At 33.9% G+C, this 26,267-nt stretch overlaps 2 protein-coding genes across 3 annotated transcripts; both read right to left on the bottom strand.

Moving 5' to 3' along the window:
* Positions 1–211: 211 nt before the first annotated feature.
* Positions 212–7,301, bottom strand: LOC120140345. Of its 2 annotated transcripts, none has more exons than XM_039155327.1 (5): positions 7,297–7,301; positions 5,469–5,872; positions 1,277–3,637; positions 651–1,234; positions 212–560 (listed from the first exon to the last, which is right to left on the bottom strand). In XM_039155327.1, the coding sequence occupies exons 2-5, from the start codon at positions 5,829–5,831 to the stop codon at positions 548–550; spliced, it is 3,321 nt and encodes a 1,106-aa protein (XP_039011258.1). In that variant the 5' UTR covers positions 5,832–5,872; positions 7,297–7,301; the 3' UTR covers positions 212–547. The 2 variants fall into 2 exon arrangements, with proteins under 2 accessions (XP_039011258.1, XP_039011259.1); XM_039155328.1 differs by having other exon boundaries at positions 645–1,234.
* Positions 7,302–15,363: 8,062 nt separating this feature from the next.
* Positions 15,364–25,878, bottom strand: LOC120140187 (protein CHROMATIN REMODELING 24-like). The gene is given in 23 exon segments (XM_039155202.1): positions 15,364–15,607; positions 15,836–15,968; positions 16,058–16,123; positions 16,231–16,362; positions 16,968–17,062; positions 17,139–17,207; positions 17,511–17,622; positions 18,143–18,261; positions 18,333–18,413; positions 19,713–19,784; positions 19,864–20,073; positions 20,802–20,879; positions 20,980–21,069; positions 21,071–21,115; positions 21,869–21,959; positions 22,030–22,085; positions 22,210–22,317; positions 23,329–23,451; positions 23,809–23,863; positions 23,959–24,089; positions 24,174–25,018; positions 25,559–25,672; positions 25,785–25,878. Coding segments are annotated over 23 exon segments (3,084 nt in total). The 3' UTR covers positions 15,364–15,442.
* Between the last annotated feature and the right edge of the window lie 389 nt (positions 25,879–26,267).

Below are 26,267 nucleotides of genomic sequence, written 5' to 3' on the forward strand. Positions count from 1 at the left end.
TAATATTATTTTCAACCAATGACTTGAATTCTTGAAATTTCTAAAAGATTTGTCCTTTGTTCAATCAAGTAGACATAAGTTAATCAGGAGTAATCATTAATGAACAATGTTGTAACGTCTTGATGATGGGATTTTTAAATTTTTAAAAGATTTTTTTTGAACCGGTAACTAAAATCGGACGAACCGAAAACATAAAGGACAATCGTACAATTTTAATAAGAAAATGGTCTGTGAAAGCATAAATCCACTTTTACTACTTTGGGTTCCAAATTCCCAGTACACAAACCTTAAATTAAGAACACAACTTTTTGTTGGAACACTTGGCCTAGAGCTTCATTCATGATGTAATAATTTAACTGATGCAAGTGATTTTTTTTGGGGGGGTTTTTTTGCTCTTTATGTCCGTCAATACAACATATGTATATAAATATACAACCTCACTGGTTGATGATGGCAGCAAATCATGAAACCTGAGCTTCATTCTTTAATTGATTCCACGGAACTTGAAAGCAAGGAGCATTGAAATTCGGCCTCGTATCCCGCTAGGCTAGTAGACAGTCCTGTACCATCATCACATGAATGATTTATAAAACTGGGTGACAAACATTGAAAAGGAAAATTATCAGCAGGACGAGAAGACTTACTAAAACCTGTAAATCTTTGTTGATTTCTTCCGAGTATCCGACATGTTGCCGCTCTTGGTCAGGGATGCAAAAGGGATGGTTGAATGGATCAACCTTGAGTTATCCTGATCCGCATTTTGGTTGGGTTGCAGGATGTGCTTCACTCCAGGACTCAGTTTAATTGGACTCAATCTTGTCACACCATATGAATCAACATTGGAAGAACCGATTCCAGCTGAAAGTCCAAACTCAATGCATTGAGACTGGTTTGGAATCCATCCTCCAAAGCTTGCTTCATTCCTTTCAGGTTCGATTTCAAGTGATTCCATGTTACGTTGAATGTCATCAGTGAAGTTTTCTCTTGTCAACCGAGTTGCAGCTCTTGATTCATCTCGAATTCCTAGATTTTTTACCTTCATGGGATTCATTGGATAATCTGCTTTAAGCGCAGGCCCCTTCCTTGTCTTCTGGCAAATATCAGAATCCTTACTGCTGACAATTTTTGACTTCATTCTGTCTTTGAACTTGATTCCATTCCTCTGGCTTAGGTTAACAGATGTTGGTTTAACTACCGGGAGCGATGAGGTGAATGGGGAGTGAACTAAAGATGGTTTCCCAGCTGAAATTTTCTTTTGTGAGTAAGAGATCATCGGATTGCGATCATAAGAAACTATTGGAAAACGAGGAACCGAGCGGTTAATAAGAAAACTAGTATGAGCAGAATGCGGACAATGTCTACCACCCACATCAGGAAACAGTTGAGAAGGTGTACTAGGTGCCTGCACTTGCTGTGTTGCTTGTAATAACCGTGGGATCAGGCTCTTTGAGGATTCTGGACACCAATATGGTTGGACTTGTTCAACATGATCTGGGTGCAAAAAGGGAAAGTTGAAAGATGACTTTCCAGCATTCTGTAGATTCTGGTTGTTTTCGAGTTCAACAGAATACCCCTTTATATTCTGATACTTTCGGCGTGAAGCAGATACAGCCGGTTGTCGGGAAGTAACTCTTAATGCTTCTGTTCCTGATAAGAAAGACTGATGAAAGTCAGCTCCATTTTCAAATGTAGCATGGGATGTATGTGGATGAGCAAAATGGTGTGAGCTTGGACTAGGATCTTGAGCAAATGTAATGCTGCTGCTATTTTGGAATTCCGGATTTGCTTGCCAGTTAAGGCTTGGTTGAAAGAAATTAGATTCAAGAGGCTTCATGAGTACATTGCTGGGAAAGGCCTGATTTCTCGCTATTTCAAATTGTCGAACAGTTGCTTCACTACGCATTCCTGATGCTCGATCCAGATGCCAGTCTTGCTGAAAATGTTTATTAACACAGGAATTCTGAAGGGCAGTACTTTTAGGAGCATCTGCAAATCCTTGTCTTTCATCGCTGCTTTGACGAATTGTAACATCTTTTCCCATCAACCTTATTGTTGCAGTGGCACTATTCAGCAACATCTCTGCAGTTTCCGTTGCATGGCTCATGTCTTTTTCCTTTGGGTTCTGAAACTGGTCATATTGTTCGCATCCACTGAAAGAGATGTTCATCAGATTTATGTCTGAATCCATCAAACAATCAAAGCGGCTGCATCTCCTATCAGAATTTGTAAAGTAGCCATCTTTTCTATGGTCTTGTAAATCTGCAGCCCCTACTCTAGCCGATGAATGTATGTTCATTTGATTCTGAGCAGGAAATAAGTAGTTTGGAAGTGCTCTTTCAATAAAATGCTTCCCTTTCATGACTGAATGATCATCCACGCCCCGTGGCAAGCGGAGATTTTTAATGCTATTGGAAGAACCTGGTGTTGGATTCGGTTTCTTTTGCTGGTTGAGTCCTCCTTTTCCATTTGCATTGGTCTGCACTAGTTCACCTAGTGAATTAAGAGGCAAGCCCAAAAATTCCTCGTCCCGGAACTTTTCTCTTAAGGCAACTTCCTTCCATTCACGGTCCAGGAAGGGACACAACCTCCCCCTCAGTTCACTAGGAGTCGGCCGATACAATAGCTGATGAGACAAAGCATGACCAGAAACATTTTGTGATGCGAATTGTGATGTAAACGGGGAATTTCCATTTGCGTTTTTACTCGAAGAAAAACCAGATGATGAAGGATGCAAAGATGCCCTCGGACTTGCCTTAGAACTTATAGCGACTTCCTGGGTGCGATCTCCAAAATAATCAACAAATTGGGAACTGCATTTCAAAATTGTTGAAACACCCCCACCTACTTGAGAGTTGGAAAAAGGATTCTGGATCCCTTCCACTGCAGAGAAGTGTCTAGGAGCCACAGCATACGGAGGGCTATGAAATGCAGTTTGATTACCTTGGTTAGACATATGCAAATTACCAGACCCTAATACGACTTGACCTGGACGCAAAGATCGATTTGAAAATTGATTTTCTTTTTCTTGCGCCGAGATACGTGGTCCGAGAAATTTTGGTATATAATCATTATAATGCATATCAGGCCACAGTTGCTTCTCCTTTGCATCTTGCACCGTAATCTCATTTTCTGTGCTAAAAGAGACATCCTCATCGTCACTTGTGTTTCTCTCTCCAGTCGGAAATTCTTTATCGTCATCATTCTCGTGGCCTTTTTCCAACAGCTCAAGTGAATCGGAATCAACACGGCAGATATTTTCCTCGAATGAAGCAACATGTTTCTTATGTGGACCAAGTATGTCATCCTTACCTGAGAAACTGACATGCCTGACTGAATGTTGAATGCCACTGGTGCTTGCTAGAGTAGTGACCCTCAAATTGCATGTTACAGCATTTTTCCCAGAAATACTTTTGACCGGGTTCTTGAGAATGCCACGAACAGGCGAACATGGCTTTTCACACTCTACAATTAGTTGCGATGCTTGAACCACCTTCCTTTTCTTCTTTGCAGACATGCATTTCAGACTTGGTTTCTCTCCAGGGACAGCAATCGCATTCGAGCCCCTATTGCACAGTGTATGATTAGCTTTTCTACTGAAATTGACAGGAGTTTGCAGCTTCAGCTTGGTACCATTTTCCTGAGACACGAAAACAGAAACATCATCACGCCAAGTTTCTCGAAAAATTCAAGTCATTTCAACTGTTTTTGAATTCAACTGCGAAACATAGGCAAAACAAAGTAATGCTGCATGCATGAATGTTCTCAAACAACCCATTGCACAACACTTGTTCTAGAAGGAAACATAGTAAGCAAAGTACCTAGGAAGGAATCAGCTGCCAATCGTTTTATACTTGGAAGAACATTCTTATTTGCCGTATTAATTACATTTCTACAGTATGTTTCACAAAGACACAAAACTTACAGATAAAGACTGCACAACATCATACACTGGCATAATGCAAGAGTATCTTCATCATCATTTTGATATCTTTTTGCCCCTTTCCAACAGAAGATCTTTCATATGTGTTTTGGGAAGCGCAACAGCATAAATAAAATATTATTATTTCCTCATGCTCTAACCAAGATGGACTATCAGTAACCAGTGTAACTTATAAAACAAGACTGCTCATATTTTCAGCTACCATCATCATCTACAATGAACATTCTGTCAATATTTTCATCTCAAAATTACGTTATATAGCCATGTTCCTGTGCTTTCCATCAACACTTCCTCATCAAGCCAATGGAAAACTCATATCAATAGGCCGAAAGCATTTTCACGATAGTTACAAATTCCACCTACTAGGACCAAACAATGTGCGAAAGTCCATGCCCGATGGAAAAAGGATGACTTCATCCATAAACCATCAGTAAAACCACAATCCGTACAAATCCAACGTTTCCGCCATTAACACAAAGAAGGGTTACAAAAAACTACAAGAGGCTCATAAAATATGAACAGATGCTATCTCATTATGCAGCTGGCTAAGCATCGACGACATAATCCCAGAACAGAAAAAGCTTCACACAGTAGATCTAGTACCAACATATAGGACTCCTCAACAATTCAGTAAGCCAAAAATATATGATCTGCTCAAACAAACAACTTTCAACCAGATCATGACAAAGAATTACCATAGCCAGTACACATTTCTCTCATAAGATCATGACAACAATTTACAATTCTCCATATTCTTGGCAATTTTCCAGTCCACATTATCATCAATCCTACCTTATAGCTTAAACAGTTCACCTGAAATCATTATTCAAGCCCTTCCCCAGCGTCCATAATCTATAAATCTCAATAATGAGAAACTCCAACAATAGGTTGAAACACTAGCCATTAGATCAATACCAAGACTGGCCCCAATAGCTAAATGATTATCTTTGATAGAGGAAAGAAGGGAAAAAAATATTGCAACAATAGTCAAAAGAAAACAACAGCATGAGTAATCTAGGATAGATATGCTAAATCTAGGACAAGAAACCTTTAGCAAATGGAAGATTTTTCTGCCCCAACCCTTATTGTACAGCTGGAGCACCACACCTCCCCTAAGCTCCCTTAATAACCAGCTCAAACCTTCCCAAACATGAAAACTTCATCTCTTTCTTTTTACCTTTTCCCCTCTCTTTGTGCTGCTGGTGAACATTATTGCACACAACAAGTACAATTGCAAGGTAGTTGCTCAGTGATCTCAGTCTTCGAAATGAAGACAGTCTTTAAACAGCTTTATCAGCAGTAATTTTATAGAAATCAGAAAGGGAAAGAGAGAAAACGCAAATGAAGAACATAGATTTGTACTACACAGTACATGGAGTAGCTCAAATTGCAATTCATCAAGATCATGTGCCCACATTAGAAAGAATTAATGGCTATTCATCATGATATGAACATAAAATGAAATCAAACTACTCAAGATTATAATAAAGCACATAATAAGCAATATTTTATGATGTAAATCACATACCTTGTTAACAATCATCAGCCCATTTTGCTTGTTATTCTTCTTTTTCAACTTAGTCCTTTTGTTCATCAACTTTTTCACGATTGCCACTTTCTTCTTCTTTGGCCTCTCAGTCTTGCAATTCAACTCTTCCAGGCCTCCATTTTCATCTTCCTCAAGAGCATCAACCTTCTGGATCTGAGGAGCCACAGCAAAAATCTCAGTGATGGAACGTTTCTTGGGGGTTCTTGATTTTGTAGGCCTAATTAGCATCCTCATTTGGCGCCTCGCTTGTCTAGATGCTTGAGCAAGGCAGCTATCAACATGAGCATTCAACGCATTCACTGTTGAAGCAGAAAATGCCCCACAAACTGGACATTCCAACATGTCTGACCTTTCATAGGATTTCTCCCCGACGTGAAGATTTACTTCCTTTTCTTGAAGATTATTCTTTTCCATGCCGCGGCTGCTGCTGCTTTGTAATTCAATTGATTTGAGAAGATCAAGCTCGTCGGACCACCAGCGGAATTTGGTGACTGTGATCGGAGGGAGAAGAGATTCCATGCTTTGTTTGCTCATCTTACTGTTACCATCATCATCATCATCACCCGAAGAAGAGTCTCCGCTGAAGGGCCAGCATTTCACCACGTCGATGCTTCTCATTTTGGAAGCATACTCTCTATACAAAAACAACAGATTAACGAAGTCAAACAACAAGAAGAAAAAAAGGAGGAGAAGAAAAACCTTTCTAAAATCCATAAAGTAAACCCAAAGGAAACAACTCACCGGATGGAAAATCCTTCAAACACAACCGCCATGCTAATTCTCGAAACAAGTACGTACCCAGAAAGAGAAATCAGCGTCTAAACCAGAAGAAGAGGAAGAAAACAAGGAAAGCAAAGTCCGGGTAGCTAAAATTAGACTAAAAAGGAAAGGAAAACAAAGAAAGAGGAAGACCCATACCCAGACTCAGATGGAGAAAGAGAAAGATGAGAAATTGTTTGACGATAGATATGTAAAGGTTTGTTGTATCTACCTCTCTATCTATCTTTCTATGGTGCACTCAAGGGTGAGAATATATGAATTATAGAAAGAGAAAGGCTCCACATTTTTTCCCGCTCGATGAGAGAGAGAGAAGAAGAAAGAAAGAGTTTTCCATTTCATGCTTTGCTTTGCTTAGCCTTGAAAGCTCTCTCCTTTCCCCTAATTTATGACTGAAAGCGACGTATGAGACCGCAAGCCAACGCCAAAAAGTTTCAGAGAATAACCAATTTCACCTTTCTTTATTCGCTTCTCTCTCAACCTTTGGTTTACCCTTACATACAACACCCACACACAGATATTGAAATACAAATAAAGATGAAACCTTGTTTTATTTTATACATTTCTTTACCTATAACACCCCATCGTGTACGCATAAAGAACAAAGATTCACTGTAAGAAAAAGAAGGTCTCGGTACGCGCTTATTTACTGTGAGTGGGTTCCCTCCATTCGGAAAAAAGAAAATAATGAAGTGGGGTTGGTATTTGTAATGCTAAACGAGTATTAAATTTGTTGGGTTAGGTTGTTGCTAACCTATAAAGAAATGGACATATTGTATCAACTAAACTAATTTAATTAGTAAACATTTTGATATCATTTAAATAGATCTTAAATTTCGAGTGAGAGATTCATCTATTAAAATTGTGCGATACGGATAGTATGAATTAATTAAAGTAAAATCTTACTAAGGGAGAAAAAATTGACACCCTATTCTTCAATTGCTCCTACAGATGTTCCCCTTCAGAGTACCCAATATGTCCCAACTCTTTCCTTCTTCTGCTTCCACAACTTCCTTCTTTTCGTTCATACCTTGTAAAGAAACTACTTTACCTAAAAGTTTTGAGTGTTTTTATATATTTTATGTTCGTTTTATAGTCTATATTCGAGATTAGTGATTATTCTACCCATCAATCTTATTTTTAAGATTCGAACGTGAATTCTCTCACTAAAATTATAATGAAGAAATCGTTGTTTGTGCAGTGGCTGAATGGTTTATGCATCCATGCATGGCATATAGCGGAAGGAGATTGAAAGTCGAAGTAACTGTAACCCACATGTGATAGACATACCGTGCCCATACTTAAATGTATGCCCGGAATTCATTGAATAACCTTAGTGATAAAAGAATTATTGTTCTCTTAAGACGATTCAGATTCGAGCAGTTACGTTTGTAAGGTGTTTGCATTATCAATAGACTAAGACAAATACTACTTTGTAATCAACCCAGACTAAAGAAAATTACATGCATGCATGTATGTATGTCGAATTAGCTAGAGTGAAGAAATAACTTTGCATTGCATGCATTTGTAGTTGTTCTTGTCCTTGTCCATCTCTGATTGTCGACAAGCTCTAGTTTTTGGCAAGTGAAGATGTTAGGGCTAATTTGCCTTTAATAGCTACTAGGGTATGATCAATAATATCACTAAATTATCATATGGTTTAACCTAACAAATCTCTTGCAAGATATACATATACCAACACCTTTTTCAGCAGACATAAACCCATAGGACATAGGTTTACTATTATATATATAGACAGGATTCAATTACAATGTAAATCTATTTTAGTTTTATATAAATTTAGAATTTCTATGAGTAAATACGTAATTTAAGGTCAATTTTTATATAAAAAGAGAGTTTGAAATGAGTTTAGGTTGAATGATGGTATCTGTAGTTCTAGTTGTATTAGTTTATGCGGGTTAATGTTCCTAATGCTGTATATATAATCATGCAATGCAAACTAAGAATTGACTGAAAACATACTTTATATACAAGTGGACTAGGTTCTTCAATTCCTTCTATTATTTTCTGTCCCTTTAGCAGGTCGGTAGAATTTTGTAATTCAAATTACATCTTGATTCCATATAAATGGTTTAAGATGTAATTCGTATATAAATAAAGTGATTTTAGTGGTTAAATAATTAATATTATTTTTTGAGATATTGAGTTTGAACACTATGTGATATGAGTATTCAATATTAAATAATTAAAAATCTTTTAATGTATATTACATTGTATTTATCGTAATATGGACTTTTGCTGCACAATTTGAATTAATATTTTACTATATTTTTACTACTAAACGATGATTAAAAACAAAAATTTTAATATAAGTAGATTTTTCGTTACATAACTTTCTTTACAATTAAATAATTATATTTTCATAACCAAAAATTAGTTTTTTTATTAAGTTAAAGGTGATTATAAAGTAGTATATGTTCTAAGTACACTCAACCATTTGATAATAAATGTTCAATTACCCTTACGGTTATTGGTGTCCACCAAACCCGTGACCTCTTGGAACAATAATTATTCTTTTAACCACTGATGTAAGTTGGTTCATGTATAACTAAAATTTAGCTGATCTAATAGGATGAAGCACTAGATTCTTTAAGTAACGTCAAGTGTTCGAATCCTAACATTTATGAATTGAGCAAATTGAATTGTGGATGGTTGCCCTCATATGAGCCTTTACAAAATCCAATTTGTATTAGTATAATCATTAATATTTGATTTATTAATCGACTAATATAAATTAAATACTACAAAGACAATAAAACCTTAACCTAATTTATTTTACATACCTAAACGTTAAAATTTAAACTTTTAACATATCTTAAAAAAAACTAATATCTCCTATCATAAGATGAATTAATTGTTGATTTTTTATCCAACAAGTCTTAATTTATTGTATCGCTATCAACATTAATAACCTATTCTAAGATACCAAAACACAAGTCATTTTCAACTGGCAACTGCAAGCCACAGGATAAAAGAAAAGAAAAAGTACTTGCAAAATTACAAATCCCAAGTTGAAAGGTATAACTTCAACCACGTGTTACTCACGCGCCAAACTCAATGCCATTATATTATTACTGGGGAAAACCCTAAAAGATCCAGGAGAGTACGTGAAAAATAAATAAATAGTTTAGATAATAAATAAAAACTAGAAAGAAAAAGTAGGTGATGAACATTATGTTTGTGAATGTAAATTCGAACCCACTCACTCACAGTTATCATTGATTCCTCTACCTGCATTTGGGGTACACCCACCACTTAACCCTTTTGCATCAATCATACATATATATTATCTATATTTATTATTATTATTATTATTATTATTATTATTATTATTATTTGTTAAATATTTAGAAATATTTTTTAGCATAAATAAAAAGATAAATTATACGTTTAATACTTAAATTATTATTTTTGTTTCATTTGGTACTTAAATTTTTTATTATCTTTTTTATTTTAGGGTTTCATCCTGATTAATACAAACCAACCTGCGTTACACACCTAATTTTGATGGATGAGTTTGTCAACGAATTTTTAATATATATAAGATCTCGAATATTAATTTTTGTGCCCACCCTGAACAATTCTTACATATGCCATCGCTTATTCTGATTGAGTTGATGTTACATATTATTCAATTGAATATTAATTTAATTAAGAAATAATTGTAAATTAATCAAATATAAATTTAATAGAAAATAATTAAAATACTTTTTTAATGAGAATAAATATAATTATAAGACTATTTTTTATAAAATTTTATATAATTTTTAAAAATAATAATTAAAAATTATTGCTCATAATTCAAACACGAGACTATTAACGCCAAGGTAATCATCATTATACAAATCAATTAAACGATGGTAAATCATTTTTATTTTTTATTTTGATAAATATGAGATAAATAAAATGTAATATTTATTTAAATATTTTATATTTTTAACAATAAACGTTTATAATTTTAACGTATGTGATATTCGAATTTAGAATCACAAGAGATACCGGTAAATCTCTTAACAATCTAGTTCGTTCAGCTTGTGCGGTAAATCAATTAAACCCAGTAATTTTTTTAAGTTTTAGTGTGTGTGATGATGTATGGTATATATATTATATCCCATGCATGCATGCATGCATGAGGTCTGAAGCAGATGGAGACAAAAGCTCCACTGTAAGCTGACATGGACCCCCCACGAGCCCACTTCACCTTTACCACACACTTTCTGCCTTCTTGACAATGACTGGTTTCCATTGTGAATTCAGACTCAGTTCGGTTGCTTTTCTTTTCTTCTGCATTCCTTGTTACTTTTAACTTTTACTTTCATTAATACATGTTTACATCAACCATTTACTTAAATACAAAATTAATGATCTCCATCAAATTCAAAACTGTGATTATCAGATATGATGCAAATATTGAATGATCTGCAATATTTGATTGCATACCGGGAGAGACGATGTCTAGCTTCTTAAGGACTATCTTGGCTGAATATTTGATTCTTGATGGTCGGGACCGGAACACAGTTGTGGTGGTAGTAGAGAACTAGAGATCGGAGTTGATCCGATACGGGTTGGTTGAAACTGATAAAGGGTAGAGTCGACCATGGTAGCTCGGTTCCATGATGGTTTGCAAGTTATGTTGTCAAGCCATAACGGAGGAGTGTTATGTTGACATGGATGGAGCCGCAAGGTTGGAGACGTAGTTTCCACTTCGGCCTTCCTCGAGTATCCTTCTGCTCTTTTATAACACCCCTAACTTGGCTTAGTTGAAAACATGGTCGAAGATATCACCTTAGTTGATTGAAATTCAAAATCGAATAAGAATTAAATCAAACAATGAGATATTTCGATAATTGTCAAATATCTATTTCGGAACTAAATTGTTAATCATATCAAATATGAGGGTTTTATGGCATTTCAAATCATCAAAATGAGTTTACAAAATAAATTCTTTTTATCACATAAATCCTAAAATTAAAGATCAGTTTAAAAAAAATTACCAAGCTTGCATGTTATTACCTATTAGTATAGATTGTTAAACTTTCAAACATCAAACAATTGATCCATATCACCACCTACACACAATAGACATACTCTCAACATGCTTCAAGCATTAGAATCCTCCGTACCATGCTTCTCACCTAGCATAAGACTATGAAATATGTCAATACATGCACATAAAATACTCATCAAATTTACAAGACTTTGCGTCACAATATAGCATAAACATGAAAAATTATACCATAAACATACAAAGACATGAAAACACATTATCAAATAGTGACAAAGGCCTCAAACGTTGGTCCCCTTCCTAGGAGTTTGGGAAAAAAATCTACATCGATGGAGATAGGCTTTTGACTTTTGAAATACAAATCGAAATTGATCTTTTTTCAAGTCTATCGAGAGATTCCAAACAAACTCATAAGAAATACAATATACAAAGTAAGCTTCGAGAAGCACGTTGAGGTAATCAAACATGCAATAAAAGAACCATACATTTAATTAATATATAACGAGAAACAAACTACAGATGTGATCATCACTTTGGTCCATGTACACATTTCATGCTTAATTATTACGTGGTTCACATTTGTTATTAAATACTTTAGACGGATAAACGGAACTACATCACCTCGAAAGGTAACACCGAATCAATTTAACACAACCAAAGAAATATCACATCATACTAAGGCTCCCTAACACTATCTAACTCGTATCACAAGTGCTAAATCAATCTTATAGCATGTCGACTATATTTGTAAGAGTTACAATATCAATTAGCTCAATTTATGATATCTTTCGCATATCAAATATCTATTTAACATATATCAACATATCACTAAAGTTAACATGCTTCCACTTTCATTTTAGCTTTGACATATATAGTCTCACCATGAATATAAATATATTGGGTCTCTAACCACGATACATACAACTATGCATCATCATATGCAATACACAATCATCACACAAACACAATTATAGCACCTGGTGTCACCATAATCGTCGGGTATTGATCACAAATGGAAGAACCCGGTGTCACACATGCCTCGATGAAATTTTCACCAATCAATAAGATGATCTCCCGAGCTCAACATAGCCAACAAGTATAGATCATGGAGGAAACTCGGTCTAAACATAGCCTCGGTATAATTCCCAATCAATAACAAATCATTGGTTTGGTGTCACTATAACCGTCAAGCCAAGCATCATGGATATCTAGCAATCATCATCAATACAATTACAACATGCATAGGTGTCGATAGGCCACACACATCAATCAATGTCACACAAGAGCAAAGCAAGGTAGCTCGACTACACACTATCACAATTCATTACAATCAGGTGAGCTCGTCCCCTCACGTGTTCTCTCATCTAGAATGTTATACAAGAGTTCATTAATCTTTTTACATCTATTTAATCTATAGACTGTACTATTCTAGTCATTTTAATGTATAAAGACATTTTGGTCATTTTCACCTCTAAATGGGTCTTTTTAGTGTTTAATGTCCTTAAGGCAATTAATATCATCACTACTCATGTTATATATTATTTGCAAGTCTGATAATCGACTTGGGGTTAATTATTTGTTAGTGACTCTCTAGTCACTCTTATTACATTTTCCCTCAATTCACTCTTGAACGGAAAGGACACCTTGTACGCCATTGATCTATTGATATTCACATTGTACATAATCCCACTTGCATATGTATCATTCACAACGATCTGTCGTTTACACTTGCTCACTACAGGTTCATTTAGGTGCGCTTTGGAGTTCCTTACCCATCAAGGGTACTTGGGTAATTTATGTCACTTAAGGAGTATTTTGGCCATTTCATAAATTAGTACCATTTTCCAAGTTTAGTTGCACATTTCACAATAATCTATAGATATTCGGGTGTAACGAGAAATGTTTCTAACCTTTAATGTTGGAGAGTATGGATACTTCATTAGGTAGCATATGTATTCCATGTGGAGTACATGTATTGGGAGTATCAATACTCTCTCAATAATATCGATACTAAGTTATTAGTATTGAAACTAAATAATGGTATCGGTATCAAATAATGCTTCGAAGTAAACAATATCAATATTATTAAAGGAAGCAACAATATTACATGAACAGTATGCCGCATGAAAAATATAGAAACTCCTTTACATAACTTGATGCATTAACATCAAACTTAGATGCTGCAATTTCTAGTCTTGTTCTAGCTAATGTCTTCCTTGGTAGTCGCTCCAAACGCCGCTGATAATGACGATGACAATGGCAGCTCGTTGTAATCATTCTATTAATTCTTCTAGTAGAGTCTAGCCACTGCTTTAAAAGCTGCCACACGACATCATTCTATTAGGGTTTTGCATTATTGTCATATTTTTTTCAATTTAAACTGTTACTTTTAGATTGTTTTAAGAAAATGAAGAGATTTAAAATTATGAAACTATTATTTTTTAGCATATTTATAACTAAGATCCAATAATTTATAAATTTAAAGGATAAAATCGTTAAATTTTTTATAATTAAGATTAACTTAATAAAAATACATAAATTTAAAAAAAAATTAGATTTTTAGAAATATAATAATGTAAAACCAAAATAAAATTTTACAAGTTTAACTATAAACACGGCATTGAAATAATACCCGTGTAATAAAAGCTTAAAATTCAAAATATATAACCAAAATCTAACATTTTAACATTAAAATAAGTCTTAACTCCTACTTTAGTCCCTCTACTATGCATAAATTTGATATTTAATCTCTTCATTTTCTTTTATTTAACAATTAATATTCAATCTATTAATCGATTAATCTAAACCAAATATTTCATAAGCACATTAAAGGGATGACCATTCCAATTCAATCTACTTCATTCACAACAATATGAATCAAATCTCTTACTTTACTTGAGGAATCTAATATCTCATCTTGTTAAACTAACTAATTATTGGTTAAAATTAATCAGTATTACAGCCACTACAATGATGATATGAAATGTCATTTAAAATCTTAAACATAACTATTGGTTATGTGATAAAATAACAATAAAATAAATAGCTTACTTAACCCCAATTAACAATATTGATTGGGCTACTAAAAATATTCCTTCTATATAGGGTTGCACATTTGTCGGATTTTAATCCGATCCGGATCGGTTTTTATCCGATTCGGTTTTTTCCCATAGAAAAAAAAACCGGTTTATAAAATAACCGGTTCGGTTTCTAACCGGTTTGGAGGGCCGGATATCCTAACCGGTGTAACCGGTTTCGGTTTTAAAAAAAATGGTTTTTTTAAAAAACCGGTTATAAAAAAACCGATTTTAATATTATTAAAATTACATCATCATCAATTGCAACAATGTTTACGATAATTTGTTGAAAATATTTTGATATTTCGATATACATGTTTAGGGTGGTAAAATGGTAATTTTTTAAAGAAAAAAACGGTCAAAAACGGTCACAAAACCCCCCCAACGGCTATATTAACGGCTAGTTTTTTAAACCCATACCGTTTTTTTTTCAGGATAAAAACCGATTTTTTAACCGGCTTTTTTCAAACCGGTTTTTTATCCGGTAAAAAAACCGGTCTAGGTTTTTTTCTCCAAACCGGTTAAAATAACCGGTTAAAAAAAATCCGATCCGGTTAAAAAAAACCGGTTTTTCCCAAATCCGGTTTCGGATATTTTTTTCGCAAAATCGGATATTCGGATTTTTTGTACACCCCTACTTCTATACATCCAATTCATTTACATCTATCAAAATAAATTTATCAACACTTTTTAGAGATAATTTTATCATTTTCCTCATTTTATATAACTTGGCATATAGTCGATTTATCTCCTAAAACTATATGCATAGTCTACATGAGACAAAATTAATGGATGGAGTAAAAGTTAACGGCCAAATTATACCGAGTTAATATAGAGGAATTAAATCAGTAATTCAACGTAATAAGACTAAAAAATTGATATTCTGATAATTCAACAGACAATTCAGATATTCTAGATTTCTTGTGTACAAAAAAGATGTGCTTAGCCACCCACACAAAACATATATAACTAAATTTTCACCACAAAAATATAGAGGGCAGTCCTAAACATATCCACAAATTCCACTCCAAGTGCTAGATAGTTCACAAAACAATTGGCATTTACCCCATCATCTATACATTCAACACATTTTGCAGTTTTCCAGTTATATCATCTACACCATCTGCAGTTTCAGTTTGAGCTTCTTTTGCAGTCTTCATCTTGTGGAGCTCTGCATTCAGTTCTGCAATCTGCTTTTCTATCTTTGCTCCCTTATCAGGCAACCTCGACACCGTAACCTGCCCCGATAAATTCAGAAGATTCAAACAAGTATGCTTAAAAAAGAGCTTGAGGTTATGTTAAAACAGATTGCTGTTGGAGAAATTTGGTTTAAAACTAAAGGACACTAAAATGGAAGAACCATAATTGATTTCATTACTTGACTATATGCCTTTCAATAAACAAATGTCCACTCGATTGTTGTGCACAATATTGTATTATTGACGAAGTTTGATTTGAAACCGTACCTTGTTTGCAAATATTTGGGACAAGCGATTGATTCTCAGTTTAATTTCACTCTCAGTTAATTTGGCTATGTCTTCAGGGGATGCGCTTTTCCTGTTCAGCATTACATCCTTTGGCTTGAAAGCATATTCAGCTCTGTCAAATATGTTAAATATAATTATCAAGTTCCACACAGATGTGTAAAAGATTATATCATGAAAATAAAGGATTATCATAAGAAATACCCATCAGGACTCCGTTCAACTGCAGAACTTGAAGATGAATATCTCACGGCCATATTTCCTTTTCTCCTGTTTCCATTCATGTGCAAAATGGATAGAACGAAAAGTCCATGAATCCTAAGTACATGACTTGATTTAAAAGACATTAGGGAGCAAGAAAAAGGCAGAGTTTTCACCTTATGTCTTCTTCATCTTCTTCCTCTACAACTTGTAACGGAGCTGCTTTAGAGAAAAGCAGACTGTGATGACTAACTCCAGCTATTCCCAATGTTTCCAGGAATTTTATGTGGTTTTCCAATGATTCGTCCCTGTAGGCCCAATTGCAAATATCAAAACAAGGAAAAGAAAAAAAGAATTCATAATAGATGAATGTCACAAACTGATCTGGATAAAGTCAAAAACTTTCAATGCCCTCCTGCAAACATGCAGGTGTTATGTTGCTTCATAAGAATGCATCTATTGAACAAACATGGTGATATTACTAGTCCATTTCAATTTTTGAGAAGTACACTCGTAAAAAATAAAAGGTTTCAATTATTCCAAATAAATTATTTGTAGACTTGGTGTTTCTAACTAACAACTGGTTGCAAAGGTTATCTGTTGACCTTTGAATTCGTAGATGTGGATCTCAGACCATTCCCATCAATCACAGAAAGAATGAAGAGAACTAGACAAAAAGAGTAGGAACTTAGGCAAAAAGGAACAATATATTATAGGAACTTGAAAATAAACAAATTCAAGCAGATATTAGTTTTTGTTAATACTCCCAAAGAAATAGTTAAATTTCAACTTACTTCACTGCCATTAAAACATGATACAAAGAGCACAGTGCTATAATAGTAGGAAAAGATTTTCTGCAAATAAGCAATGTGGTAAAAGTAAATCATACTACTAGATAGAACAAGTTCAGTACATTTTATGTTGTCTATCATGCTCTTCGTGTAATTGCTTTTGAGTAAGTGAAATGTCAAACCCCTGTTTTGGAAGGCTAAAAAGTTCTCGAAGATCCTGAAAGATATTAAAAAAAAAGTAAATACTAAATGCTTAAAATTAAACAGGACATGATGTTTTAATAAAAGAGTACCTGTTGACTGAAGTAGCGGATCTGTTCTTTGTGCTCAGTTGCAGTCTTAAATAATCCCCCCTTGTATATCTAAATCACAATTTTTTTGGCAAACAAGTAAATTAGTGAAAATAATCAGACTTCTAGCTATAAGGAAAAATGGAACCACAGCTATAAGGCTGGGAGTATGGGAATCCTACATGTAAACCAAAATCTTAAGCTTATAAATGTTATCAGGAAATAGTCATTGTTGCCAGATAAATTTATTGTCGATCGCTTGATGCACAGTTACAATGATTATGCAATGTCAGGTAACTGAGAGTCCCATCAGCTTAACATAAAACTAATGTAACATGGCAGTAAATAACAAGAAATTTTCAATATTTCTTCAACCTGCTTTCTGTAAATCTTCTCTTCAACAGTTCCACAGGTCATCAACCTGTATACCACGACATCCTTCTTTTGCCCAATTCGATATGCCCGATCAACACTTTGGTTATCCGTGCTGTGAACATATTAATTAGTTTATAACCCTTAAACACAATGTAACCTTACAGAAAAAGTAAAATTAGTTTTGGTGAAGAAAACACACTTTGGAAAAGCATAGAAGCTAGTTTGTTCGTAGCATAAAAATAGAAGGAAAATATAATGGCAGAAATTGGGGGGGGGGGGGTAACCAGTTTATTAAAATCAGATGAACTTTGCATCATTTTGACAATTGTTCTCAACCAGGGACAGACGCGTGATTTTATGTTTTGTGGGGGGGGGGGGTTATAAAATTTTAGGGGGAAGGGAGGAAATTAGATCATTTAAAAATAAAAAAAAATAACTAAATGATATGAAAATTTAAAAATTCCAGGGGGTGGTTTAGGGTATTCAATTAGAGAAGGAGAAAAATTCACCCTTACATTATATTAGATAATAGATAAATGAAAAGCTAACTATTTTACCAAATTATTTATTTCTTAAAAGGATGTATGAATCAAAGTATACTCACAAACTGAAGAGGGGAAAAACAAACATACCTCGGGTTCCAAGCAGGATCAACCACAATGACTCGATCTGCTTTTGTAAGTGTAAGGCCTAGACCACCAACTTGGGATGTCAGAAGAAATATAGGAGCCCCAATACCTTCTTGAAAATCCTGAAAATAAAAGAGATAAAAATCATGTGAACACAGAGAGAAATTTTAAATCAATCTAGTTTTCAACTTACATTAACAATCTTCACTCTGTCAGTTGCTTTTGTAGTACCATCAATACGTAAAAACCTGTAGTTGTTTGATGCTAGAGACTCCTGTGAACAACTAAACATAATCAAAGATTGCATTGGATAAAAAGTGTAATGAATGAGAAATTCCAAATCAAAAGGACAAAACAAATCGAAGAAAAATGCCTTTGATACATAGATGGTAGGGTTTTAAAACTCCAAGAGTTAAAAAACTATCACACACCTATTTCTTTTTTTCGTTCAACTTTCCTTCCTTTTGCTATACCCTAAAACCTATATGTTACCCTCTTAACCTTGATTGCAGAAACTAAAACGTTTCAATGGTAATCCATTAGATAATTTCTCATTCAAAGAAATCTTCAACTTATTTCTCAAGTTTGCAATTTCAAGCATTTAAAACCAAGTCAAAGACAATTGTATTTTAAATACCAAATATGGAAAATTCACCCTATTTGAAATTCTTTGACAATTATGTTGCAAAACAGATGATTCTGTTCAAGAATATTATTGCAAACAAGTTAAGAACATTGTTTCACCATACAGAAAAGGATTTAAAAGGAAATAAATGTCAGGCCTTTGATGTATTCAAGGAGAATATAAGGTAAAAACAGGATTTATGTTTTCTTAATTGTGCATGAACAAAAAAGTGAAACCCTTTAAAATTAAAGTTTTGAATTCATATAATAATTAAAAAGTTTGATGTAATATTTTATGATAATCACACTGTACCACGATACATAGTATGATAAAGAAATTTGTTTCATACCTCGTGTCAAAATGGGTTCAGGAAAATTAGCAAAGCAAATTATAAGATGTGACTACAGATGGAGCTAGGATTTTAGCTAACTACAAATATCTAGCAACCAATAAGACCCTATGTTACACAATTTATCACCTATCACTATTAAGAAGCTTCACTTTCTTCTCTTCCGGCATAATGAGTGATAAATAAAGCTCTAAATGCTTAATTATTGGAATAAAATTATATAAATATATGGTATAATTGCCTCACCAAATTGGCAAATGTCATGGAGCAATGTCGCAGTCTAAGCAATAATTCTGCTAATGCACTCATAACAAAAAGCATGAAGTAGTACCCCGTAGAAAAGGAGAAAGGAAAGGATGCAGGGAAAAGGATAAGCAATAAACAAGCAAATATAAAAGTAGCAATTCTCTGTAGCACCTAGGGGTCAAATTCTAGAAATGGAAAAAGAAAAGTTCATCCATTGAAGTAAAACTTAGTCAAGAAATTCCTATCAATTTGCCCATACTAACTAGACCTATAAGAATTCAGAAGCTTGAAAAATTAGACAGCATGCTGCCTTGAAAGGTAAATGAGCTAGAAAGTCAAGGTCTAAAACAAACCTGAATAAGATTAAGCATTTTGCGAGTTTGAGAAAAGATAAGAACATGATGACCCTCTGGAATTAAAGTGTCCTAAAAAATAGCATCGAATGTATTAGATTTAAGAAAATAATTTATACCTTGACGTTTATACATAAACAGAGCCCCTTACCAAAAGTGAGAGTATAAAGGATATTTTGCATGAGAGATTGTCATGGTTATCTTGAAAGTCATTTGTTTCAGCAACATCAGCAACATGCATGGCCAATTTTTCAGCGACGCTAACATCTTCTGGATTCAGCATCGATTCCATCCCTTCTAGTACATCCTCAGCAGCTCTCTTTGTCAAGAGAAGTGGATGATCACATATTTTCTTAAGAATCTGGTTCGATAAATGGCCACATGTTCGTATTACATTATAAAAAGTTTTAAAGAATTAAAGGAAATAATAGCTAACTACATCAAAACTGTACACACCACCTCACAAACTGTTTCAGCTAGACCACATAAATTAACAGCTAATTATGAAGAAAAACAAATCTTATATAAGTTGAATATATGCAGAATATTTCAGATATTACAGATAGACGAAAGAGACAAATTACTCTAGAGAAGATACTTTAATCTTGTCAGAATCCGAGAGCTGATAAATTCTAACCACCTACATAACCTAATATAAATATTCTAGGCAAGCAACTGAAAGATGATTCCTCCGATTGAAAGCATTGCACAAGAACCGTACTCGTTAAAAAGGAGATTCTAAGTTTTCTTGCACATCTTAAACAGATTCAGAGAAGAAAAACAATTCCTTTTGGGTTTCACAAATGACACCTGAACATGTTCTCAAAACTAAATTTTCAGTATATCAACAAAAAAAGCTGGTGACATCCTTGGGCTTTCTTTCGCCAAATATCCCTAAGACTTCTAAAAAGACTGGAAGCTTACAACTCTAGCAGTGATTGACAACCAAAATCTCTGAAAATATTCCTTATAGCTAAAACCTCAAAATCTTAAAAAACATTTGACAGGCATGCACATCAGCACATTATGATAAACATTAAAAGAAACTGGAACAAAAAAAGATGGGAAAAATGAATAGAAAAATGGTACCGTCAAAGCAGCTAGAGGCGAGCCATCAAAAGCTGAAAGAACTATCTCGCTATTCAAAAAAGCCTCGTACAGTCGTCGCTAAATGGAAGATGTGAATAACCGTAAGTGGTAATAATAATAATAATCCACCACAAAGAGTAACATTCCGAAAAATAATGCCAAGTTCGTGAATTTGCACCTGGCAACCAGTCAACTTTAGCCATACAATGATCTCATTTTTCTTGGAAAGCTTGGCACTCGAGTCATTATCTTCACCAAATACCTCTTTTCTTTAACCGGCGTAAAAAGTAAGGTTGAATACGTTCTCTTAGCTCCTGCATAGAGGGCAAGGGCAAAAAGATTAAAAATGTGTTCTTTCATTTCAAAAAACTTTCAATGGCCATAACAGAGATAAGAAAAAAATGAATAAGCAACATAATGGATTCAAAACATGGACATTAATAAAATATTATTTAGAATAGATAGTAAAACATATATAATTAAACATTAAAATATAAAAAATAGGCTTCCCTAAAATGCAATTTTTCACTAATAAATTTCACCAGAATGCATTTACTTGTAACTTCAAAAACCTCGGCATTTATATGCTGTCAGGTTTTACCAAGATCTTACATGATGAACTTGAATACTGACTCTATACTTTTTGTTCAGAGCATTAAACATTGACATATGATAGTACCTTTTAAATTAACTTTTTACAAAGTCAGTCATGTGAAACTGGATGCAGCAAAGATTGAAGTGTACTAAGTCTAAAACAAATTAAAATAACTATAGCCATGGATAGTGATGATCTATCTATATAGATTATATAGATTGAATATTTTATAAAACAATGAAAAGCGATTTGAGATTTAAATCAAATTTACAGAGTAATCCTGTGAGAGTGGAGGTGAAAAAGATTTGAGTACCAAAGCAAATGAGCAGGTAACAATGTCAATGAATGGTAAGGAATATAAAGATAGATGACAATAGTTTCTGCAACATTGGATATTCACAGAAAGCAATTTGACTTTAACATCTGAATAACAAAAGGATGCCCAAGATTGAGCCATCAAAGCTATCCACACCTTGGCAATTGTTGAGCCGATACGCTTTTCCCTCTCAGTTGCATTTTTGTCGTTTCCACGTAAAATAGCATGCTCATATCTTTCCTTAAACCTGAGAAAATATCAAAGACTCGGAGACATGAAACAGAAACATAACGACTCCAGTAGAACAAAACAATTACCATTTATTATCACCAAGTAGCTCAGGACAACAGAAGTTGAATAAGGCCCACAGTTCCTAATACAAAGCAATAAGGAAAAAACTAAGTAGAACATGGTAATATAAAGTTACTTTCAACATAAAATAAAATACAGTACATCTATGGAGTCAAAGAAAAATGAAGATAAAGTAAAAGATGTACCTTTAGATTGTTCTGAATTGGCGTGCCACTTATGATTATCCGATGAGCACTTGGTATATCAAGCAAACTTTTTGCCCTTTGTGTGCTAGGGTTTTTTATGAGATGGCCCTGGAACAGTAAGCAGAAAGAAAATCAAGGAACATTAAGCACTTGCAGGAAAGACAATACATTCAAAAGGAAACAAGATTTTAAGCAACTGCAAACTGAAAGAGATATGTTGAGTGAGTGCATCCTAATGCTGTCAACATCAGCAGGCAACCATTAGCTGAAGAAAATACATCAATAGTAAATCATATATCATTTGATAATCCTAAAACTCAATTATTTAATGGCCCCAATTTAATTTTGAAGTTCATCATGCTTCAACAAAATATCATTTAGAAGCTATCTGAACATTTCCAACAAAAACAAAAAATTTAAAATTTCTGCTCTAAATAACTATGCTAAAAGCTTAAATCTTAGGCCATCTTTTGTCCCTCACAACATTTGAGTACCAACTTTACAAAATACTTTACTATTCCAAAAGAATCTAGAAGAAACAAAGGCAAAAAAAAACATATATATACCTAATGCAGGATCAAGAAAAATTGAAAATGTTATATACCACTGCTCTTTTTATCAATATTTTGTAAACCATCTACATAAGACAAGATTCTAAGTCTACAACTAAAACATGAACTCCAATCAATGTACAAGAAAAAGGATCACTAAAAGGTCATAACAACAATATGTTTGTATCTAAACAATAACAGCTTTTCTAAACAAGCACTAGACAATGGACCTCTCAATATTATGGCTTTTCAACAAGCAAGATGGCTAATCTGGCACATTGTTGGGTAGCAAATTATAGCCAACAAATATAAACTATATCCTATATGCACCCTTCCATTCATTCTAAGATCTGGTGATAGGATGCTTTGATGGAGCTAAACAAAACGTACTTTATGCAAATACATTGGATTTATCCTATTCTGCAGATTCAACAATTTTTGAATATGAACCCCAAAAAATTATAAAACAAGAAAATGCCATTAGATAAAATTAGAAATTGCATAAATTCATTAGGTAACCAAAGCCAAAAAAACGTTGAATTACAAGCCATATTGCAACAACATCTACCTCATCAAGAATCATATAGTCCCATATGATATCATCCTCATCATCACTGTAGTAGCTTTCTCCTTTCAAAGCTTTAGAGTTGTTCCGTACAATATCATACGTTGTCAGAAGAATCCCTTGGTTCTACAAGAAACAAGAAAATTCACCAAACATGAAAGCACTAATATGGAACAGACTGAACAAAGTAACAAACAAAAGAGGAACTACAACCATTATTGTATGAATGCTATACGCACAAATTAAACAGAAAGCAACACCATAGAATAAATAACATCAAATATTCAAAATCTTGTAAAATCAATTAGAATTTAAGGTTAGTCAAAGTTGAAATAGCTTGAAACCTTCAAAACTAGCAAAAGCTAACTTCCAGAAAATTCAAATGGATCCTAAAGTTGCAATAATTGTCTCTTATTTGCTTGTAAAAATTTGACGTATTTTTATATATAGCATCATTATGGATAATAAATCAACAAGTATCACCTGAAGTACATCATCAAGCTCATATTGTCGAGTTTTAGCAGAAGTCGCAAAGTACCTGTAAAATAGCAGAAATAAATGATTATTCATACTAATTCAATATCAATTTTAACATCAGAAATACAGTGAACTTTTGAAGTCAAGTAGACTCACTCTCTAGTCTTCCTAGAAAGCCCTACAACAGAGAGTTCTTTGATCCAATGAGAGAGCAATGTTTTGGGGGCAACTATTAAAGCTCTTTTAATCAACTTTGAATGAAACAATCCTGCTAGAAAGCCACAAATCTACCAAAATAACAGATAAGAAAGATTCCACATGAAAATATACAAATATATAAATATATATAAGACACACACACCTTTACTTACCTGCATTGTTTTTCCCAGGCCCATATCATCCCCTAAGATTCCACCCTTAACCTGGCAATGCAAAGACCAAAGCCATTTCAACCCTTCACGCTGATGCAGATATAACATTTTTGCAACTTTTGTTGGCAGATTAAAGGTTGAATTTGGTCCATTCAAAATAATAGGCTGATCACTTTCTGATAAGGAATCATCATCATAATCATCAAGCTCATTGACTTCCTCAGACTGATCATACTTCTTCATGTTATTACCATATCCACCAGCTTTTTTAATTCCTTGTTTCTTGCTTAATATTAAACAATCATCATCAACCTCTTCTTCGTGTTCCGATGCATAAGACCCACCCACAGACAACAACCGCTCATATGCATTTTTGGGTTCATTCTTCTTTAGCCTTTGAAAATTTTTCTTAGGTTCATGTACCCTAGACACTGACACCAATTTCTCCTTAATCTTTCTTGATTCTTCTTCACAAACCTTCTGTTCACACAAATTAATTACATCCTGAACACCTCCTCCAATTTTCTTATTTGAACCTGATAAGGGATCAGATGTATTAGAAAATGAAGAATCAGCACTAGAATATTCTGGAGATTTCATTTTTGGGGCTGCCTTTTTCTGTATAGACAAAAGCTCAAGCTTGGAGCTCAAGTCATGTAAAATATCTATAATTTGACCTCCATCCTCACAAACATTCTTTGTTTGCAAAGGTGAACCAAAATCACATATTCCAGAAAAATTAGGTTCATTACTAATCAATGTTTTATCTGCATCCCGAGATGAAACTTTACACAAACGACGTCTACCCTCTATCTTCACCTTCAAAGTCTTTGCTTCTTCCTCTTCTGAAAATCCATTCATTCAAACGAAAAAGAACAGGTCATTAATTTCAGGGGGGAAACGAAACAAATAGACCATCCTTTGAGAAGGAAAAACAAATGAGAAAAAATGGGCAGTGAAAAACATCTAAATGTAGAAAGGATAGTAACTTTCAGATAAGAACATTAAAACTTACCAAACAAAAAGCAGACAAAAACACAGTAAATAAATAAACAAAAACAGAACTGATTGGATAAAGCAGAAAACAAAAGCATTTAACCTGAAAAAAGAAAAATACTATATTGTAGAAAAGAAATCAAAACCCACGCTCCATCTTAATCATACGTAAATTTATCCCTACTCAAAGAGATGGGTTCCAATCTCCGTACAAAAATTTTTGAATTTGATGGACAATGGAACCCATTTAACAGAATGAAGAGATGTAAACATCAAACCATGCCATGCTTTTTAATAAAGAAACCAAAACCCGCCAAATATATTAACCCTAAAATTAAAAATAAAAAAACATAGCCTCTAAGCAGTTGTAAATAAAAGATTTCTTATACCAATAGGAGAATCAAAATCGGTGATTCCAGAGAAGTGAGGAATAGATTCGTCTCTATGGGATTGCTTGCAAAGACGACGTGGAACCTGAAATGCCTCCTCTTCAGACTCTTCTTCTGCAAAAGCCATAGCAATCGAATCGGTAATCAATACATACCTCCCCCCAAAAAAAAAACCTATTTAGGAACTGAACCCCAAACCAAATACCTAAAAAGGAAGAGATTGTACTGGGTTTGGGAGGAGCAGAGAGGTCTTGGATTAAACGGTAGTGTCTGTCGTTCAAGCTTACTGCCTTTCGAGTACTGTTCTCTTTATCCGCCATTTTCTTCTCTGGGTTCTCTGGGAAATGAAAAGGTATTGTATCTCTAAAATCCCAATTTTGGGGGAAGATTGTAAGCTTATATATAAAATAATTGAAGGTCGTGAGTGCCTTTTCCCGCTTTTGAGTTTAATTTTTGAATTTTGATTAGCAAGAAGGACGATGGGACATTCCTCAGGCGCTACGTATGTGATGTGCTGCTACTCGTATTCCAAGTTAACCGAATTTTCTTTGGTTCATTTAAAAAAATTAAAAAGAAATTGATTCAATTAACAATTAATGAATTTTGATTTTGAACAATTGAATTCGGTCAATTAACTATATTAAACGTCCGAACATCCTTATATGTATGTTCAAAAAAAAAAAAAAAACATCCTTATATGCAACCTTTG

This window comes from Hibiscus syriacus, unplaced genomic scaffold (assembly GCF_006381635.1).
Source record: "Hibiscus syriacus cultivar Baekdansim isolate YM2019G1 unplaced genomic scaffold, ASM638163v2 tig00110783_pilon, whole genome shotgun sequence".
Lineage (NCBI taxonomy): Eukaryota > Viridiplantae > Streptophyta > Magnoliopsida > Malvales > Malvaceae > Hibiscus > Hibiscus syriacus.